Below are 15,491 nucleotides of genomic sequence, written 5' to 3' on the forward strand. Positions count from 1 at the left end.
ATAGTATTAACTGTTACTAGTACATGTTCTGCTGTTGAACTACTTCGCGCGGTGTGGCGTGAATTTCACTCGTCTATCATGGTCGATCTATGATCTAAACTAAGGAAGTGAACAAGCTCGACTTCCTCCACCTTCCTGCCAGTTGACGAGTTCTCGCACTGAATATCGGAGGGCATGCGATGGACGTGAGGCTACAAAACGTACAAGCCACACATGATGGCCACATGCGGAGCCAGCTGTTGATTTTCAACACTCCATCCTGCATCGCAACTCCATCGCGCGTGATCATGGAAAAGGTATGGCGTTAGCGCTAAGTGCAGGCAGGCCAGAGGCACCCTGGTTCCGGCAAACTCCAGCTCCATGATCCATGGCATGATCCATGATCCAGTCCTTGCTGAAAATGCTTAGCCTCACACCTGTCTACCAAAGCAGCGATGTTCCGCGCGCAGCAACGTGTGTGGCGCTCTCAAAGTTTGAAGCTTCCTATTAGTAGGTGTTGCACACACATCTATCAAGTATCATTCCTCTCTTGACCGATTTGCTTGGTTTGTTACATTAATTTTATATGTATGGAGAGGGTCCGAGCAAATGCTTACGCTGCAACCTACCGAGGAGACGTTTGTGGTTGCGCTCGACTGGCCTCGTTGAGTTTAGCCGACTGACTGAGTTAAAATGGCGGACTCTAGCACCGTCGAAGATACTTTACTGAAAGCAATGATGAACAAGACTCCAGAAGTGCGCGAGAGTTTGGTGGCCGACCTGGCGGAGGCCCTCGCCCAGCGCGAAGACCAACTGCTTGCTAGCACGGTGACGCGTAACCAACTGACAACGACAAGCCTCTCCACTGCGGATGGAGAAGGCAGTCTATCGTCATTTGTCATGGTAGATGTAGAAATTTCCTGTACAGAAGATGTGGAAGATACCGGTATGCCTCTGTCATCGGTGCCAGAAACAGCGCCGTCCGAAGACATTGAATCAGAGCTCTCCTGGCCCGACGGGTATGTGAAACTATGTGTAATAATTATTAGGTACACTGTTTCGAATTTTCGCTGGTGTCCCTAACTAACTTGCCTAAGGGCGAACACCACTGAACACAGGTACATGCCTGCGACAAGAGCCTGCCTGTACTTTCCCACCATGACATAATTACTACTGTACTGACTCTGTCTGTATCGTGTTCCTCACAAGGGCAAGAGTGGATCCTACAAATTTGACCCAAAAGTCGATATTATTTTCTTCTGATGTCATGACTGTCAAGCTGGGTGCTAAAGGGGAAGTTAAGGCAAAAATCAAAATTTCACCAGTTGTAGTCTTCGGGGTGCTGAGTCGAATGGTCTTGGTCCGAGAAAGCTGAGACGCTCCCTTCCTACTTGAATCCCAATCGAACTCGCGCACTTCCACCGAAACTGGGTGACTGCGCCCTACTAGATGGGGATTTGTATGCAAAATGTCACTAAAAGCGCCATTTCGTTCTTATAAAAGCGCGGATGACCGCGATTGGCCCATATGTTGTAGTCTTTTGGACGCTGAGTCGACTGGTTTTGGTCCGAAAAGGCTGCGATGCAGCGTTCCTCCTTTATTCCCAATCGAACATGGTTGAAGAAGCGGTCACGTGCTCCTGGGTGCCCAAATCACCTGGTCACCACGCCAGCAGGCGACAATTTTCACACCAAGGTTCAACTCGAGTGACAGGACTGCACCCAAAATAGGTCAAACAGGCCAGTAAGTTGTACCCTGCAGGCACGGTGACCAGGTGACTGGCGTACGCAGGAGCACGTGACCGCTTGTTCAACCATGTTCGATTGGGAATAAAGGAGGAACGCTGCATCGCAGCCTTTTCGGACCAAAACCAGTCGACTCAGCGTCCAAAAGACTACAACATATGGGCCAATCGCGGTCATCCGTGCTTTTATAAGAACGAAATGGCGCTTTTAGTGACATTTTGCATACAAACCCCCATCTAGTAGGGCGCAGTCACCCAGTTTCGGTGGAAGTGCGCGAGTTCGATTGGGATTCAAGTAGGAAGGGAGCGTCTCAGCTTTCTCGGACCAAGACCATTCGACTCAGCACCCCGAAGACTACAACTGGTGAAATTTTAATTTTTGCCTTAACTTCCCCTTTAAAAAAATTCTATGCTGGATATACAAATGTACATAACTATTATTTGGGATACATGCTATACATGGTACATGTATTTCGATAAGTGAGTTAGGACGGGGACTCGAATATTATTATTTTTTAAATATTCTACCCCTATTGCTTTGTCTGCCCCTGCAGGGACAAGTATCTTCTTGCAAGTGAGAGAAATCTGATATCTTGGTTGAACCGCAGAATCTGCACGGGCAACAAGGTAAAGGACTCACCGCTCCAAAGAGAACGGTTTAGGTGAATTGAAACCCGGGCTTCCATGGTGTGCTGTGTCAGTTGCAAATAGAGAGTGGACTAGTGAGGAGACATTGGTGTGCAGAAATATTGCAGCTGATTAAGTACATGTAGCGGTCTCACTCAGCAAGTACAGTGTACACAACATGCGCGCACATGTATTGCATTGCATGTGCACACTTGCACGCTTGCACGCACACACACACACACACACACACACACACACACACACACACACGCACGCATGCATGCATGCATGCACGCACACACACACACACACGCACACACACACACACACACACACACACTCTCACACACACACACACTCACACACACACACACACACACACACACACACACACACACACACACACACACACTTGAACGCTGATGGAGGGCTGATGGAGCGGAGATCATCCACGATGACGTCACTCCACTACTTGCGTAGACCATGGCGAGGGTGCGTTGCAGGGAGTTCCCCAAACGAAACTCGCTTCGGCATACGGTCGTCGTTCATCTGGCCAACATGGCCAAGCCAACGAGTCGATATTCCCGGATGTTGTCCGCGACTTCACAGTCAATGCCGAGGGTTCTGGCCATGGTAATGAAGGTGACGCGGTTGTTCCACTGGTCCCGCTTGGAGATGCCAACGATGATGCGAACACACTGGTGATGAAAGGCGTTGAGAAAGCGCAGGTCTGGTGCCTTCGGCGTCCACGTCTCAGCTGCGTACAGGAGGGCCGTCAGCACAAGGGCGAGAGATAATGACCAATTCTCAAACACTGGAACACGGAGACTGCCGAACACACGTGAAGCCTTGGCGAGACGGGATTGAACATCATGCGAAGACTGCCCATCCCGATGGATGACACTGCCGGCCAAGGTACGTAAACCCGTCAACGGCCTCGATGGTGCTCTCACCAAGAGACACCGGCTCATTCATGGGCGAATTGACAGTCATGCACTTGGTCTTTGATAGACTGACCGTGAGGCCCCACCGCACACTGAGGGGCAACCCGTACTTCCCTCCATTGTTGGCAGTCCTGAGCAAGGTTGAACCACTGAGATGGCTGCTGCAGTGCAAACTTGAGGTCGGTCATCACCGTGTCCTTCCACCGTCGACGGGGCCGCAAAAAGGCCGAAGCACAGGTAGCCACCCAAAGAGGAGTTTGAGGGGGTGCAATCCTCATCCATACGCGCAACGTGCCCAATCCATTCCAAACGCCGATTGTGGAGGCGTGTAGACATCAGTACTGGGTCTCCCCAATGGTTCCACAGGTCTGTGGATGACAGCCACCCGGACCACTGACGAGGCTTGGAGATGCTACACAAACACACACACACACACACACACACACACACACACACACACACACACACACACACACACACACACCACGAAATGCACTTTTAAAAAGTACACTCACACACGCATGCTTGCAACGTTGACAACAGCATCACTGACCTGGCAGCATGATACGACCCTACATGTAGAGTGTGTTGCTCCCAAAGTTCCCAGGCACGCCTCGGGTGGGAACATATTATTCTGATTATTCTCATTTTCTACTGGCTGCTTCCGCTGTTGACTTCGTCATTTTCTTTCACTGCTTGTCTCCCATGCAGTGGATAGTGGCAATGCCATGCAAGTCCAAGGGGTACCTGATGAAGGGGTCAGCACTGTGCTTACTCAATAGATGGGAGCATGCAAGGTGGGCTGCTGCTATTCTGATGCGCACTCTCAAGTGCTGGACGGTCTGTGTTTTGCCACCACCGCTATCAGGTTGAATATCAGAGAGCACACACTATAATACAATTTTTTAAATATGCACACCATCTATTTATAGAAAATAAAAAGGACCAAGGAACTACAAGTTAGGTTATAATGTCCACTAACGCCACCAGTTACTAAACAATCAGCTCGTGCCATCTATTTGTTCCATTAGTAGTTGGCACTGAGTAGAATGGTACGAATTGCTGTGCACCAAACCAACATTCCCAGCCACAATCATATAATATTATGCCGTTGTTCAAGATCCATAGAAGTGGTGCTGCAGGTTCTACTTCAAGTACATGTACAGAATTCACTGTCATGATATCATTCTGTCTTCCACTCAGTTGTCATTGAGAATGTCTGTGTGATGGTCATTTCTCCTCAGGGATGTCTACACGAAAGGAATTGATAAGTGCCCAAAGGACTTCTTAGCGCTGCGGTAAGCGAGAGTGGACTAGTTGCATGCGGCAAACCTCCTTTTTTATTTTTTACTATTAACACACCCCACCTGCATTGCACTGCATAGCAGCAAGCTCTGCACTGCAGATGATAACTTGATACGTAACAATTTCGGACTGAGGAGCTGTGGGTTCTGTCCTGTATTCCTACATGTGAGGTCCTTCTAAAGCATGGTGGAGTATTGACTTGTGGCAAAAACAGGCATTGGTAGAGTCCCCGGCTCGAAGAATGAGCAACTGGGCTCCGTGGGCTAGCATGAGTGTGTGTTCAAATCAAAAACAAATGACGGTAGATTATCACCTGTACGTTTCTTCAGAATTCCCAAACTCCATTGCAGCGTATTTCTTGCACTTGAAAACACCGCCATTCCGGCAACAGGCTCTCAGCTGCACCAAATAAATAACTAATACTTTGCCAATATTTTGCCCATTGGGCATCATCAGGGCATTGAGGAAGGGGAGGCAAAACACGAAATACAAAGACGAATAATGCAGGCAGATGAATGTTCTAGAATTAACTAACACATCCTGGTGACACAATTGGCAAGGCCAGCAAACTAAACAATCATCACTTGTAAGGTGACCTAAACAGCATTGAAGATGAGAAAACTCACACATACACACAGACACAATTTTGGCAAGAAGGCAAGAAACTAACACTAAAGTTTACAATCATCACCTGTAAGGTGACCTAAACAGAAGAAAGAAGACTAGTAAGACTATCACAGCACGTACAAGAACACTTTCAAGTGTGGGAATGCTAAAGGCGATCTATGTATATGACAGCGGTGTATGTGCAAAGTATGTGTATGTGCTGTGTCAGGTGGTAAAGTCCAGTGGAAGTTCGAGGAGATGGGTGTCGATTCCAGTGACGATCCGGTGACATCCAATCAGTCAATTAGGCGCCAGCCGTCATTGCAATTGACTGCTGGTTTGCGCTTCCTTATCTCGATAGCTTCAAGCAGTTTCCTTGAAGGTAGCGAAGCCTCTCTGCCGAGAATCTTTGCCTGGTGGAAAGGCAGAAAGTTGGAAGACTTTGAAGATTCTCGATGCTGGGTACGATAGTGGAAGCCCCAGGGCGCCTTCGCCACCATCGCCTTGCCTCTCGGTAGTGCTCAGCGAATCGGTCCCTCACCGGCCGCTCGGTCTCACCAACGTGCAAGACATACAATAGACAACACCTTTGACTAAACACTGACTATCCACCATACTCGCATCGCATGCACGACACTCCATTGGTCGACCTCTCCCTCTCTTCACCTCCGATCGCTGCTTCTCACGGGGACACACACGTACGGCACTCGACGATCGGACCAACACATCCTTCAAAGAAGGACCAGACACAAAGACAACACGAACATGCGGACTGAACTTTTGAACACGTCGTGAGACACGAGCGGGAAGTGAGTCGTTGATGAAGGGCAGTTTGATGACCGACTTGAATTCGTTGCGTCTGCGCTTGCTGTCACGCTGCTGCTGTTGAGACGGGTGTGTATCTTGTCTCTTCCCCTTGGCTGCTCGCCGTGCTGCATTTATATCGGTGCGTGGATAGTCATTTCTCTCGAGCAACTCTTCAATTATGGACATGCTCCTGTCTTCCGCTTCCGGTGTTAATGAGTTACGGATAGCTCGAGAGAATTGGTTCATTGCAACAGCTCTTTTACACGACCAGGGGAGACATGATTCATAAGACAGGTGGACACCACTGTGGGAAGGCTTAACATAGAGCTCCCACTCTATGCTGTTTCCATGCACAGACAGCGCTAGATCTAGGAAGTTCACTGACTGAGTTTCGTTGACCGAGTGTTCCATTGTGAATTTGATAGTAGTGTGCTGTCCGTTGAAGTGATCTGGAAGTGCTGTTAAACCTCTCCAGCCATGTCTCCACAGACCACAGTAGTATGCAGTCGTCGATATATCGTTTGTAGAGATCTGGTTTCACTGTAGCTGTCGAGAGAGCCTTCCGCTCGAGAGCATCCATGAAGAGGATGGCCAGCGGAGGTGCCAGATGGTTCCCATCGCAATTCCACGCTTCTGACGGTACTGTTTACTATTGAACTCGAAGTAGTTGTTTGACAGAAAATACTGCAATATCAGCTGTACATCCGCAACCGTCAATCCAAGCATGTCGACATCATTTTTATGCTGCTCTAGCTTGGTAATAGCGGCCGAAATGCTCTCATCTATGGAATGTTTGAATGGAGGCCCACTACATCGAATGAGGCGATGATGCAGCCATCCGGGACATGGCGATGCCTCTTGATGTCTTCAATGCAGGCTTCGGTGCTATCTAGATGAGCAGGTACGAACATAAGGAGCTGATTCAGTATCCTTTCAACAATCAACGAAATGTTACTTGTAGGACTGTCGCAAGAACTGACCACGGGACGCAATGGCAATCCTGCCTTATGGTCTTTGGGGAGACCGTAAAACCATGGCATCCACGAGTGCCTCGGTTTGATTGCCTTCTCCAGTTTCTCCGGGAGCTTGTTCTTCAGATGAGTGTCGACAAAACGTCTCGTCTCCTCATCCAGTTTGTCCACCGTCATGGCCACCTTCTCATAGTCAGCTTCTTGGTCCAGCATGGCTTCGTCTTTCTCATCATATTGTGTACTGGGTAACAAGACGAATCTCATTCCCTTGTCTGACGGCTTTATGACAACACTATGTTTTCCCCTAAGCTGTTGAATCTCATCTTGAATCTCATCTTTCTCTTCTTGGGACAGCGGTACGAACGTTGATTGTTTGCGCCTGTAGCCTTTTAAATTATTTCAACTTGCAGCGACCGGCGTGGATACCTTGTCCAAATGCTAGCCGTGATCCTCTGTGTGTTGTTTGTATATATAATGTGTACGTTTGCAGTGAAGCCCTTGACAATCTCGATGATCTTGAAGAAATGATTCGGCTCTTCTCTAGTGAAGAGGTCGTCTCACCGCAGCACTTCTCAGCATCTCCAAATCGACTAGTACGCCTCATGAAACGCTCCGAGTCACTGGAGGATGAGCTCAGCATTAAACCCACTCCATCGCGTCATACTACCATAACAAGGTAAGAACACGCAAACCCAGAATATGGCAGACTGCTTTTTGTAAGGTACAAAAATGCATGCATACATGTATATAAAGCACTAACTTATGCAAAGTCATTTTCTATCTAGTGTTGCAAGACTGCCATAGTTCTCACATCACAGCAAGGGATGGACGAGGTTGGTTGGGGAAGACAAAACTATAATACCGGTACTTGGGAAACGGCAAGGGGAGACGGAGAAACAAAAGACTGCATGGTGGTGGCAAGAAAGAGAGAGTGTGTGCTAGATAAAGGGCCCGTGTAGCTATTTCAAAATGGGCGCACGAGCAACTACCCAGGCCGATGAAACAAAGCGTGTCAAACTGGGTGCAGGCCGGCTGGGAATATGATGTGCGGGAGCCTAACATACATGTACCTGCCCTAAGTAAAGGAATGAGGAAAATGAACATTGATACACAAGTACTAGACAAAATATAGATTGAGGAAGACAAAAAAAACTCAAATTGCTGCATTTGGACACGACGCAGGACCAAAAACACAATGTGGATGATAAAAGGGGACACGGACTGTTCAAGCGACAGATCACTATACAAGAACATGAGACTGAAAAGGACCAAGAATAGCGACAATGATATAGGAGCATCCTGACAACACTCTCCAAGTGGCCTCTGGTCGACATCAATATTGGTGTAGCCCAGAGACCACTTGGAGATTGTTGTGAGGATTTGTAATTATAATGGATGGCTGCGCATATTGCGAAGGGTGTGGGAGCATCGCCTACAAGTCAGTTGCAAATCGTATAGAAATGAAAAGTAACGGTGGTCGTCCGTTAGTTGCTTTAAAACTTACACGGATCAGACTTGTAAACAGAAACAGAGGAGAGAAATTATCTGTGGACCTGGATTGTCGACCACAAGGATTTTGATTCAGGATGTGCCTGTCTTTGGCCTCTGCTGGAGTTCTCACAAACAATTTGACATAGTTCAATAAAGGAACTCCCTTTCTGTTCGGTGTCAAAAGGAAAGATCTATTTAAAAAAAAGGCTGAACCTGTGTGCATATGGCAGAAACAATGGCATAGCAGCAGAATCGCGAAAAAGCATGTGGAAGAAAAAGAGCACGCAGAATCAGCACACGAAAACGAAATGTACGAAATTCACGTGATCCCGGGTTTCACGACTATCTCTGTGCGTGTGCGTGTGCGTGCACGTGCGTGTGTACATGTGTTCTTGGCACGTGTGTGTGTGTGTGTGTGTGTGTGCTTGTGTGTGCTTGTGTGTGTGTGTGTGCTTGTGTGTGTGTTCCCGACGGTTATGGTCGCACATGTATTTCTTCTCTTTCTCATTCTCTTAACTCTTCTTTCATGCTCCTGGGTGGTTACCAACAGCCAGTGTATGCCGGAGTATGTCGTGTGGCACCATGGCGTGTGTGTGTAAAAAAAGAAAAAGAATAAAAAAAATGGGAAAAATGAAAAATAGGGATTCACTGGCCAGAAAAGCCGCTTCAATCAGCTGTGTGGTGGATACCAGGCTAAAATTAGTGGCGGTCAGTTCATCAGCCTTGCAAGCTGTTGAATGGTGTAATCCCAGCACAAGTTGCTATGTCTAACATAGCTGTTCGCTATCATCGCTTCCGCAATGGGCAGGTCTGAGGTCTGAGGTGTGTGTGTGTGCTTGTGTGTGTGTGTGTGTGTGTGTGTGTGTGTGTGTGTGTGTGTGTGTGTACGTGTGTACGTGTGTGTGTGTGTGTGTGTGTGCGTGTGTGTGTGTACTATCACTACTATCATGCTATACAGGAGTGTCAGCCTTCAAGTACCTCAAGGATCCCGACGTAGCCAGCCAAGCCGTGCTTCGGGAAAAGGACGACGCAGCCAGCTAGCACCCCAGGCGGGCTCCTATTCAACGTTGCGCAAGTTAATCCGCGATATCTCTCCAGCGTCCTGGTAAGTGTTAATGCCATCCTGCTATACAAAGTCAAACACTTAATGATATGGGGGAGGGACAGTATGCAGAATTGTATCCGATAACCGGGTAAACAGACCTATTATTACAGTATGTGTGTGTGTGTGTGTGTGTGTGTGTGTGTGTGTGTAGTTTTAATGGTTTTGAATTCCACTGCACATGTACCTCAGATGCGATGACAATCGGCAATAAAATAAAGAATAAAGAAAAATACTTTCAAATAGGCATGCAAAAGCGAACACCCCAGTAAAACTGCACTGTACTTCGACTATGACAATTTAGATGGACAGTAAGCAGTGGTAACAAGCAGCAGTTTCACACGACGATCGTTTCGCCATATAGATAAGGACGGCTTATCAGGTGTGCAAAATGGACTCGGATGGAGAGCCAAGGATAAATTTATAGAAAAGAATAACACCACCAGTTACTAAACAATCAGCTCATGCGATAACTGCACGACACTGACCGACGGTACTGACGTTCTACAACTAACTGCTTAACAGCTCTAGCACATCTTTGATGCGCACTCCAACAGCCTTCCAACTTGGAAGGTTCTAAGTTATAGAAATAACATGAGGCAGGGAAGGTGAGCACAACCAAAACAAGCACGAGCTGAAAGTCTCGGCTGTGAAGGACGTTGGCGGATGTTCATGCATGTCGATGACGATACTGGCAAGACCATTGGACAATACGGTCAATCCACGATTCAAGGACGCAAAGCAACATTCCACACAACGTGCGTGGCTCAAAACATGCGAAGATCAATAAAAGGGGAAGCTCTGCGAACAAGAATCATGCAAAACCGAGCGCCTCAGTAAAACAGCACTGTACTTCGACTATGACAATTTAGATGGACAATAATAGACTATGCTTATGCAATCAACGGAATTCCGCCACCTTGCAGTTGATTTTCCCCCATTTCTCTCCTCATCAATCCCTACTTCTCTTTGTACATACATCTACATCTACTGTTCTTTCAATCAAATGAACCCCTCGATAGGCACATTGCCTTTGGGTCATTTCATAATAATAATAATAATAAGCAGTGTTAGTGGACAATAAGCAGTGTTAGTGGACAATAAGCAGTGTTAGTGGACAATAAGCAGTGTTAGTGGACAATAAGCAGTGTTAGTGATAGTGGACATTATAGCGTTTCCTTGGCTCACCATCCTTGGCTCACCATCCTTGGCTCACCATCCTTGGCTCACCATCCTTGGCTCACCATCCTTGGCTCACCATCCTTGGCTCACCATCCTTGGCTCACCATCCTTGGCTCACCATCCTTGGCTCGCCATCCTTGGCTCGCCATCCTTGGCTCGCCATCCTTGGCTCGCCATCCTTGGCTCGCCATCCTTGGCTCGCCATCCTTGGCTCGCCATCCTTGGCTCGCCATCCTTGGCTCGCCATCCTTGGCTCGCCATCCTTGGCTCACCATCCTTGGCTCACCATCCTTGGCTCACCATCCTTGGCTCACCATCCTTGGCTCACCATCCTTGGCTCACCATCCTTGGCTCACCATCCTTGGCTCACCATCCTTGGCTCACCATCCTTGGCTCACCATCCTTGGCTCACCATCCTTGGCTCACCATCCTTGGCTCACCATCCTTGGCTCACCATCCTTGGCTCACCATCCTTGGCTCACCATCCTTGGCTCACCATCCTTGGCTCACCATCCTTGGCTCACCATCCTTGGCTCACCATCCTTGGCTCACCATCCTTGGCTCACCATCCTTGGCTCACTATCCTTGGCTCACCATCCTTGGCTCACCATCCTTGGCTCACCATCCTTGGCTCACCATCCGAGTCTATTTTAAAGTAGCAATTTTGCACACCTGATGAGCCGTCCTTATCCATACGAAGAAACGATCGTCGTGTGAAACTTTCAAATATGCAACGTGGATATATTGAGAATAGCAATTAGAGGCAGCTGACGATGCTGATGTCGACGTGCGAAGTCATGTTGAGATAAGAAACCTTTTTTGAATAAAGCACGCTCTTCTACGAGAATTCTTCCGAAAAATACGCTCTACAAAGTGGGCTTTTCCGAACAAACATGCCGAATCTCCGAGTGCACTTTCGACCTCGCTCTCGCAAACATACGTATCTACTATCGTGGATGTTACTAAAATGGCACTAAATAAGATCAATTGTTCAATAACAACAGCAAAAAATGAAGAAAGTTAAGTTCCATAGCGTTTTCTTGTGACTTTCATCAGTGGAACGGCGTCACATAAAAATGTAATAACTAAAGCACACACTTATATACATGTACTTCAAAAGTAGCTAATATGGTTTCAGGTAGAAATACAGCAGCGAGCAAGTACAAAAAGCGAAGTTTGCACCTTTCCAATGTGTGAATATAGTGTATGTGAGAAAGGTAGTGGCAGATGAATGTGATACTGTGTGGATGAATGTGATGGTCTGTGCGTATTTTCACTTCAAAATGTTCTACTGATAAGGGACCGTTCCACCACATACCCCTCCATTGGTCTGATGATCTATCACAGCGATATTGAAACAAGCTTGTAACCCATACCACTGGAACCACTGGACGGTCCCGTTCCACTACTTCACCATTACTCCTACATTTATAGTAAAGAAGAAACGATTTAGAAACGACCAAGAAACGACCAAGGAACTACAAGTTACTCTATAGTGTCCACTAACACCACAGTTGCTAAACAATCAGCTCATGCGATAACATTGCACGAGCCTGACCGACAGTACTGACGTTCTACAACTAACTGGCTAACAGCTCTAGCACATCTTAATCGTAACTTGTAGTTTCTTGGTCGTTTCTTCTTTACTACCGTATGTCCGCACCTTTAAAGCCATGGCGGTATACTGGATTATAAAGCCAGTCTCAGGGCTTCATAAATGAAATGACGTTTTAGGTACGTTTAGTAAAACGAAGGAATAAGTACTATGCTAACAAACTTACAGCCCAGCAGGAAGGGTGAACAAGTGGATTTAGATTGAAATTTCTGTGTGGACTTTGACTTTTATGGCATGGCGTAGTGGGTGAGTCATTTTGCATATAAAATATCTAGGAAAGCAGTGGCGTTTCGAATATAGGGCCATGGCGTTAAAGGCGCTGACATGCGGTATAAATGTATCCTTGGCTCTCCATCCGAGTGCGTACATTTATTCAGAAATTGTGTTCCTTTGCATTGAATTGTGTTGTACAATTGTGTTGTACAATTGAATTGTGTTGTACGTGTTGTACGTGGTACGTGGTGCCTATAAGCGGGTGGATGTCCATAGTTAGATGGCGGCCGCGGCAGCAAAGGCTGTGTAGCCATGACGTGCTGCCGGGCTGGTGGTTTGTGTGGCACTGGTTTCTTTATGTTTCTGTGGTCATTAGTTTGTTTGTTTTGCTTAGGGGTATTGTAGGCATCTGATAAAGTGAGTGTATATTTAGCTAGGCCGGGTCTATGGATTAGTTTAGTGTTGTTCATTTTTTCCTCTACTTGATGGATCTTGGAAGATCTGTGATTGCCGTATTTAGTTTTTTTTCTGGGCTTCGTTGTATATGCTTTCGTGTCTAGCAAGCTCGACGTCAAGGACTTTTAGATTAGTTTCCGCAGCGATTTGCGCTAGTTGCTCATCGGATGGGTCGTGGCCCATTTTCTTTGGCTTAAAGTGACGGGTGCGGTGTCTTTGCTGAGCGGCGGACCTGCTCATCAAGTAAATCGATGCCTGCCGACTGCAGATTACTTTTATGATCACGAAGCTTTTTAAGGACTGGCCAAAATAAGGATTGGTGTTTTCTCCAAACAACGTCGGCGGGTAGCAGGCCGTCCATTGGTGGCATCTGTCCAGCTAGATGCTCCAATGGCGGTGGCTCGTCAGGTGCCAGAGTGTTATCGTTTGGTACCGGTGTTAGTATTGGGTCAGTCGGTGGGTGAGCTGGCTCGTCCTCGATAATTATGTATAATGCCGTTCCGTGGTCGCCGGCTCCGTAGGCGGCGGCGGCGGTGGCGATCTGCTCCGCCGCGTGCGCATTAAGTGTAAATCGCCTCTAAATGCCGCTTTTTGGTGTAAGTCGTCAAGGACACGTACGGGAAATCTAAAAAGATCCATATATGATTCAGCAAGTCGCGGACCCTGTATAAGCAGCTTTTTTGTACTGAATCTTCTGAATTTCATGCACCTCAATACTCACCTGATAGCGGTTGGGCTGGAAAAAATGCAATACAACCAGCAGTGCGGCTGCTGGCTGTGATATACACATATTTTCGCCTTTTACGTGCGTATATTTTTTATCTAGTGCGGTTGGAGCCTTATCCAATGCTAAAGCCGATTCACAAGACAACTTCTTGCGATGCGACATGCGACAGCTATCGACACACGGTTCACAATCATTTTCATATTTTTGCGACATCCTTATGCACTAGTAAGATAGTACTATGCACGTGCACTGAACGTGCACCCAGGGTAGAAACTGTACACCATGCATGATCCAGGTGTGTACGTCGCACGTCTCATGTCGCGAAAGTTGACTTTTCTTCAACTTCTGCGACGTTTTTTTGCAATGCCACTTGCCTCATTACTTAGGGTGCGTTCTTAAATCCTCTCGGAAAAATTGGAGACTCTCCGAAAAGTTCGAGAGCTGTTCTTATATCCTCTCCGAATTTTAGGAGGCTCTCGAAGCTTCAGAGGTGGTTGAACTTGGAGATTCCCGCGGTTTGGGATCAGCGCATGCGAACTAGGCTAAAAGCCACGTGTTGATCACGAGTGTACGCATTTCCATTTTCGCATACGCACAGCGCATACTATATTCGTGGCACTCAAGATCGCGGCCCCTTTGGCGTTTCATTTTGCTTGACATCTGCAAAATATCTCCGAATTCTTCGAGACCCGTTTTTGAAGAATCCCAGTTTCTTCGACTTCTCTTTTCTTATTCTCCTAAAGCGGGATTCACAGAAGATATTTTGCGATGCGACACGCGAGGCGACATGCGCGAAACCGGGAATCCCAATCCAAATCGCAGCCATGTTGCACCCCACGCCACTGCCGCAACTGGGCCATCGCAGGCCAGCGCAGAAGTTGAGCTTGGCTCAACTTTTTGCGATGCGATGCGACAAGCGATTTGGCGTACGATTTTTACCTTTTCTACAGCAAAGTTGCACAAAGGTTCAAGAGTTGCCTATACATTTGTACAAGTTGTACCAAACCGCGCGAATATCATGGTGACGTTGCCAAATCAGCAAGATGTTGTCGCATCACTGACTTCTTCTGTGAATGGTATTTCGCAAGTTCGCATCGCACGCGTCCGTCGCATCGCAAAAAAAGCTTCTGTGAATCCCGCTTAAGGCTGCATTCGATTGTAGAAACTGGATCCCGATCCCCGCCGACCAGATCACTTCGATCTGACAGATACAATCGAATGTGCACAACCGATAATCCGTTTCAAGGCCTTAGCAACCGCGTTTCTACAGCTCATCCCGTAGTATCTGTACGAATTGTGGTAAACTCTTGACCTAGTGTACGCATATTGGGAGTTTTGAGTGGATATGAGTCGTACCATGGAAATGAATCCGTCTCTGGGAGGTGGGTTGACTGGATCCGAATCCGTGCTCTCGGGATCCGGATTCGTACAATCCAACATGTACAATTTGGCGAATCCGGGTCTGGGGCTGATGGATTCGTGCAATCGAACATGCCCAAAGTACCGTTTTATTCATTGTGCCTTTATTTCCAGGAAATCGAAGAGTTTTGACAAAGGCAACGGCTCACGGGATCGCTCAGCAAGCCCAGCAGTAGGCAGATAAAAGGTGTCTCTTCAAGTGGTGACAACCACCCCAGAGGAAAAAAATACCAGACCGGCGGGTACTGGCGGGTACTGTGCTAATTTCGCGTAAAATTTGCATTTCTTGACATGCTTCAGAGC

General features: G+C 47.3%; 1 protein-coding gene across 2 annotated transcripts; it reads left to right on the plus strand.

Moving 5' to 3' along the window:
- The first annotated feature begins 528 nt into the window (after positions 1-528).
- On the plus strand, positions 529-15,441 carry LOC135831038 (uncharacterized). 2 transcript variants are annotated; one of them, XM_065343284.1, is made up of 7 exons: positions 533-998; positions 2,278-2,350; positions 4,006-4,091; positions 4,539-4,592; positions 7,474-7,659; positions 9,433-9,579; positions 15,303-15,441. In XM_065343284.1, exons 1-7 carry the CDS (start codon positions 673-675, stop codon positions 15,370-15,372), a joined length of 942 nt encoding a protein of 313 aa, XP_065199356.1. In that variant the 5' UTR covers positions 533-672; the 3' UTR covers positions 15,373-15,441. The 2 variants fall into 2 exon arrangements, with proteins under 2 accessions (XP_065199357.1, XP_065199356.1); XM_065343285.1 differs by lacking the exon at positions 7,474-7,659 and having other exon boundaries at positions 529-998.
- Positions 15,442-15,491: the final 50 nt, after the last annotated feature.

Source organism: Sycon ciliatum, chromosome 1 (assembly GCF_964019385.1).
Source record: "Sycon ciliatum chromosome 1, ocSycCili1.1, whole genome shotgun sequence".
Taxonomy (NCBI): domain Eukaryota; kingdom Metazoa; phylum Porifera; class Calcarea; order Leucosolenida; family Sycettidae; genus Sycon; species Sycon ciliatum.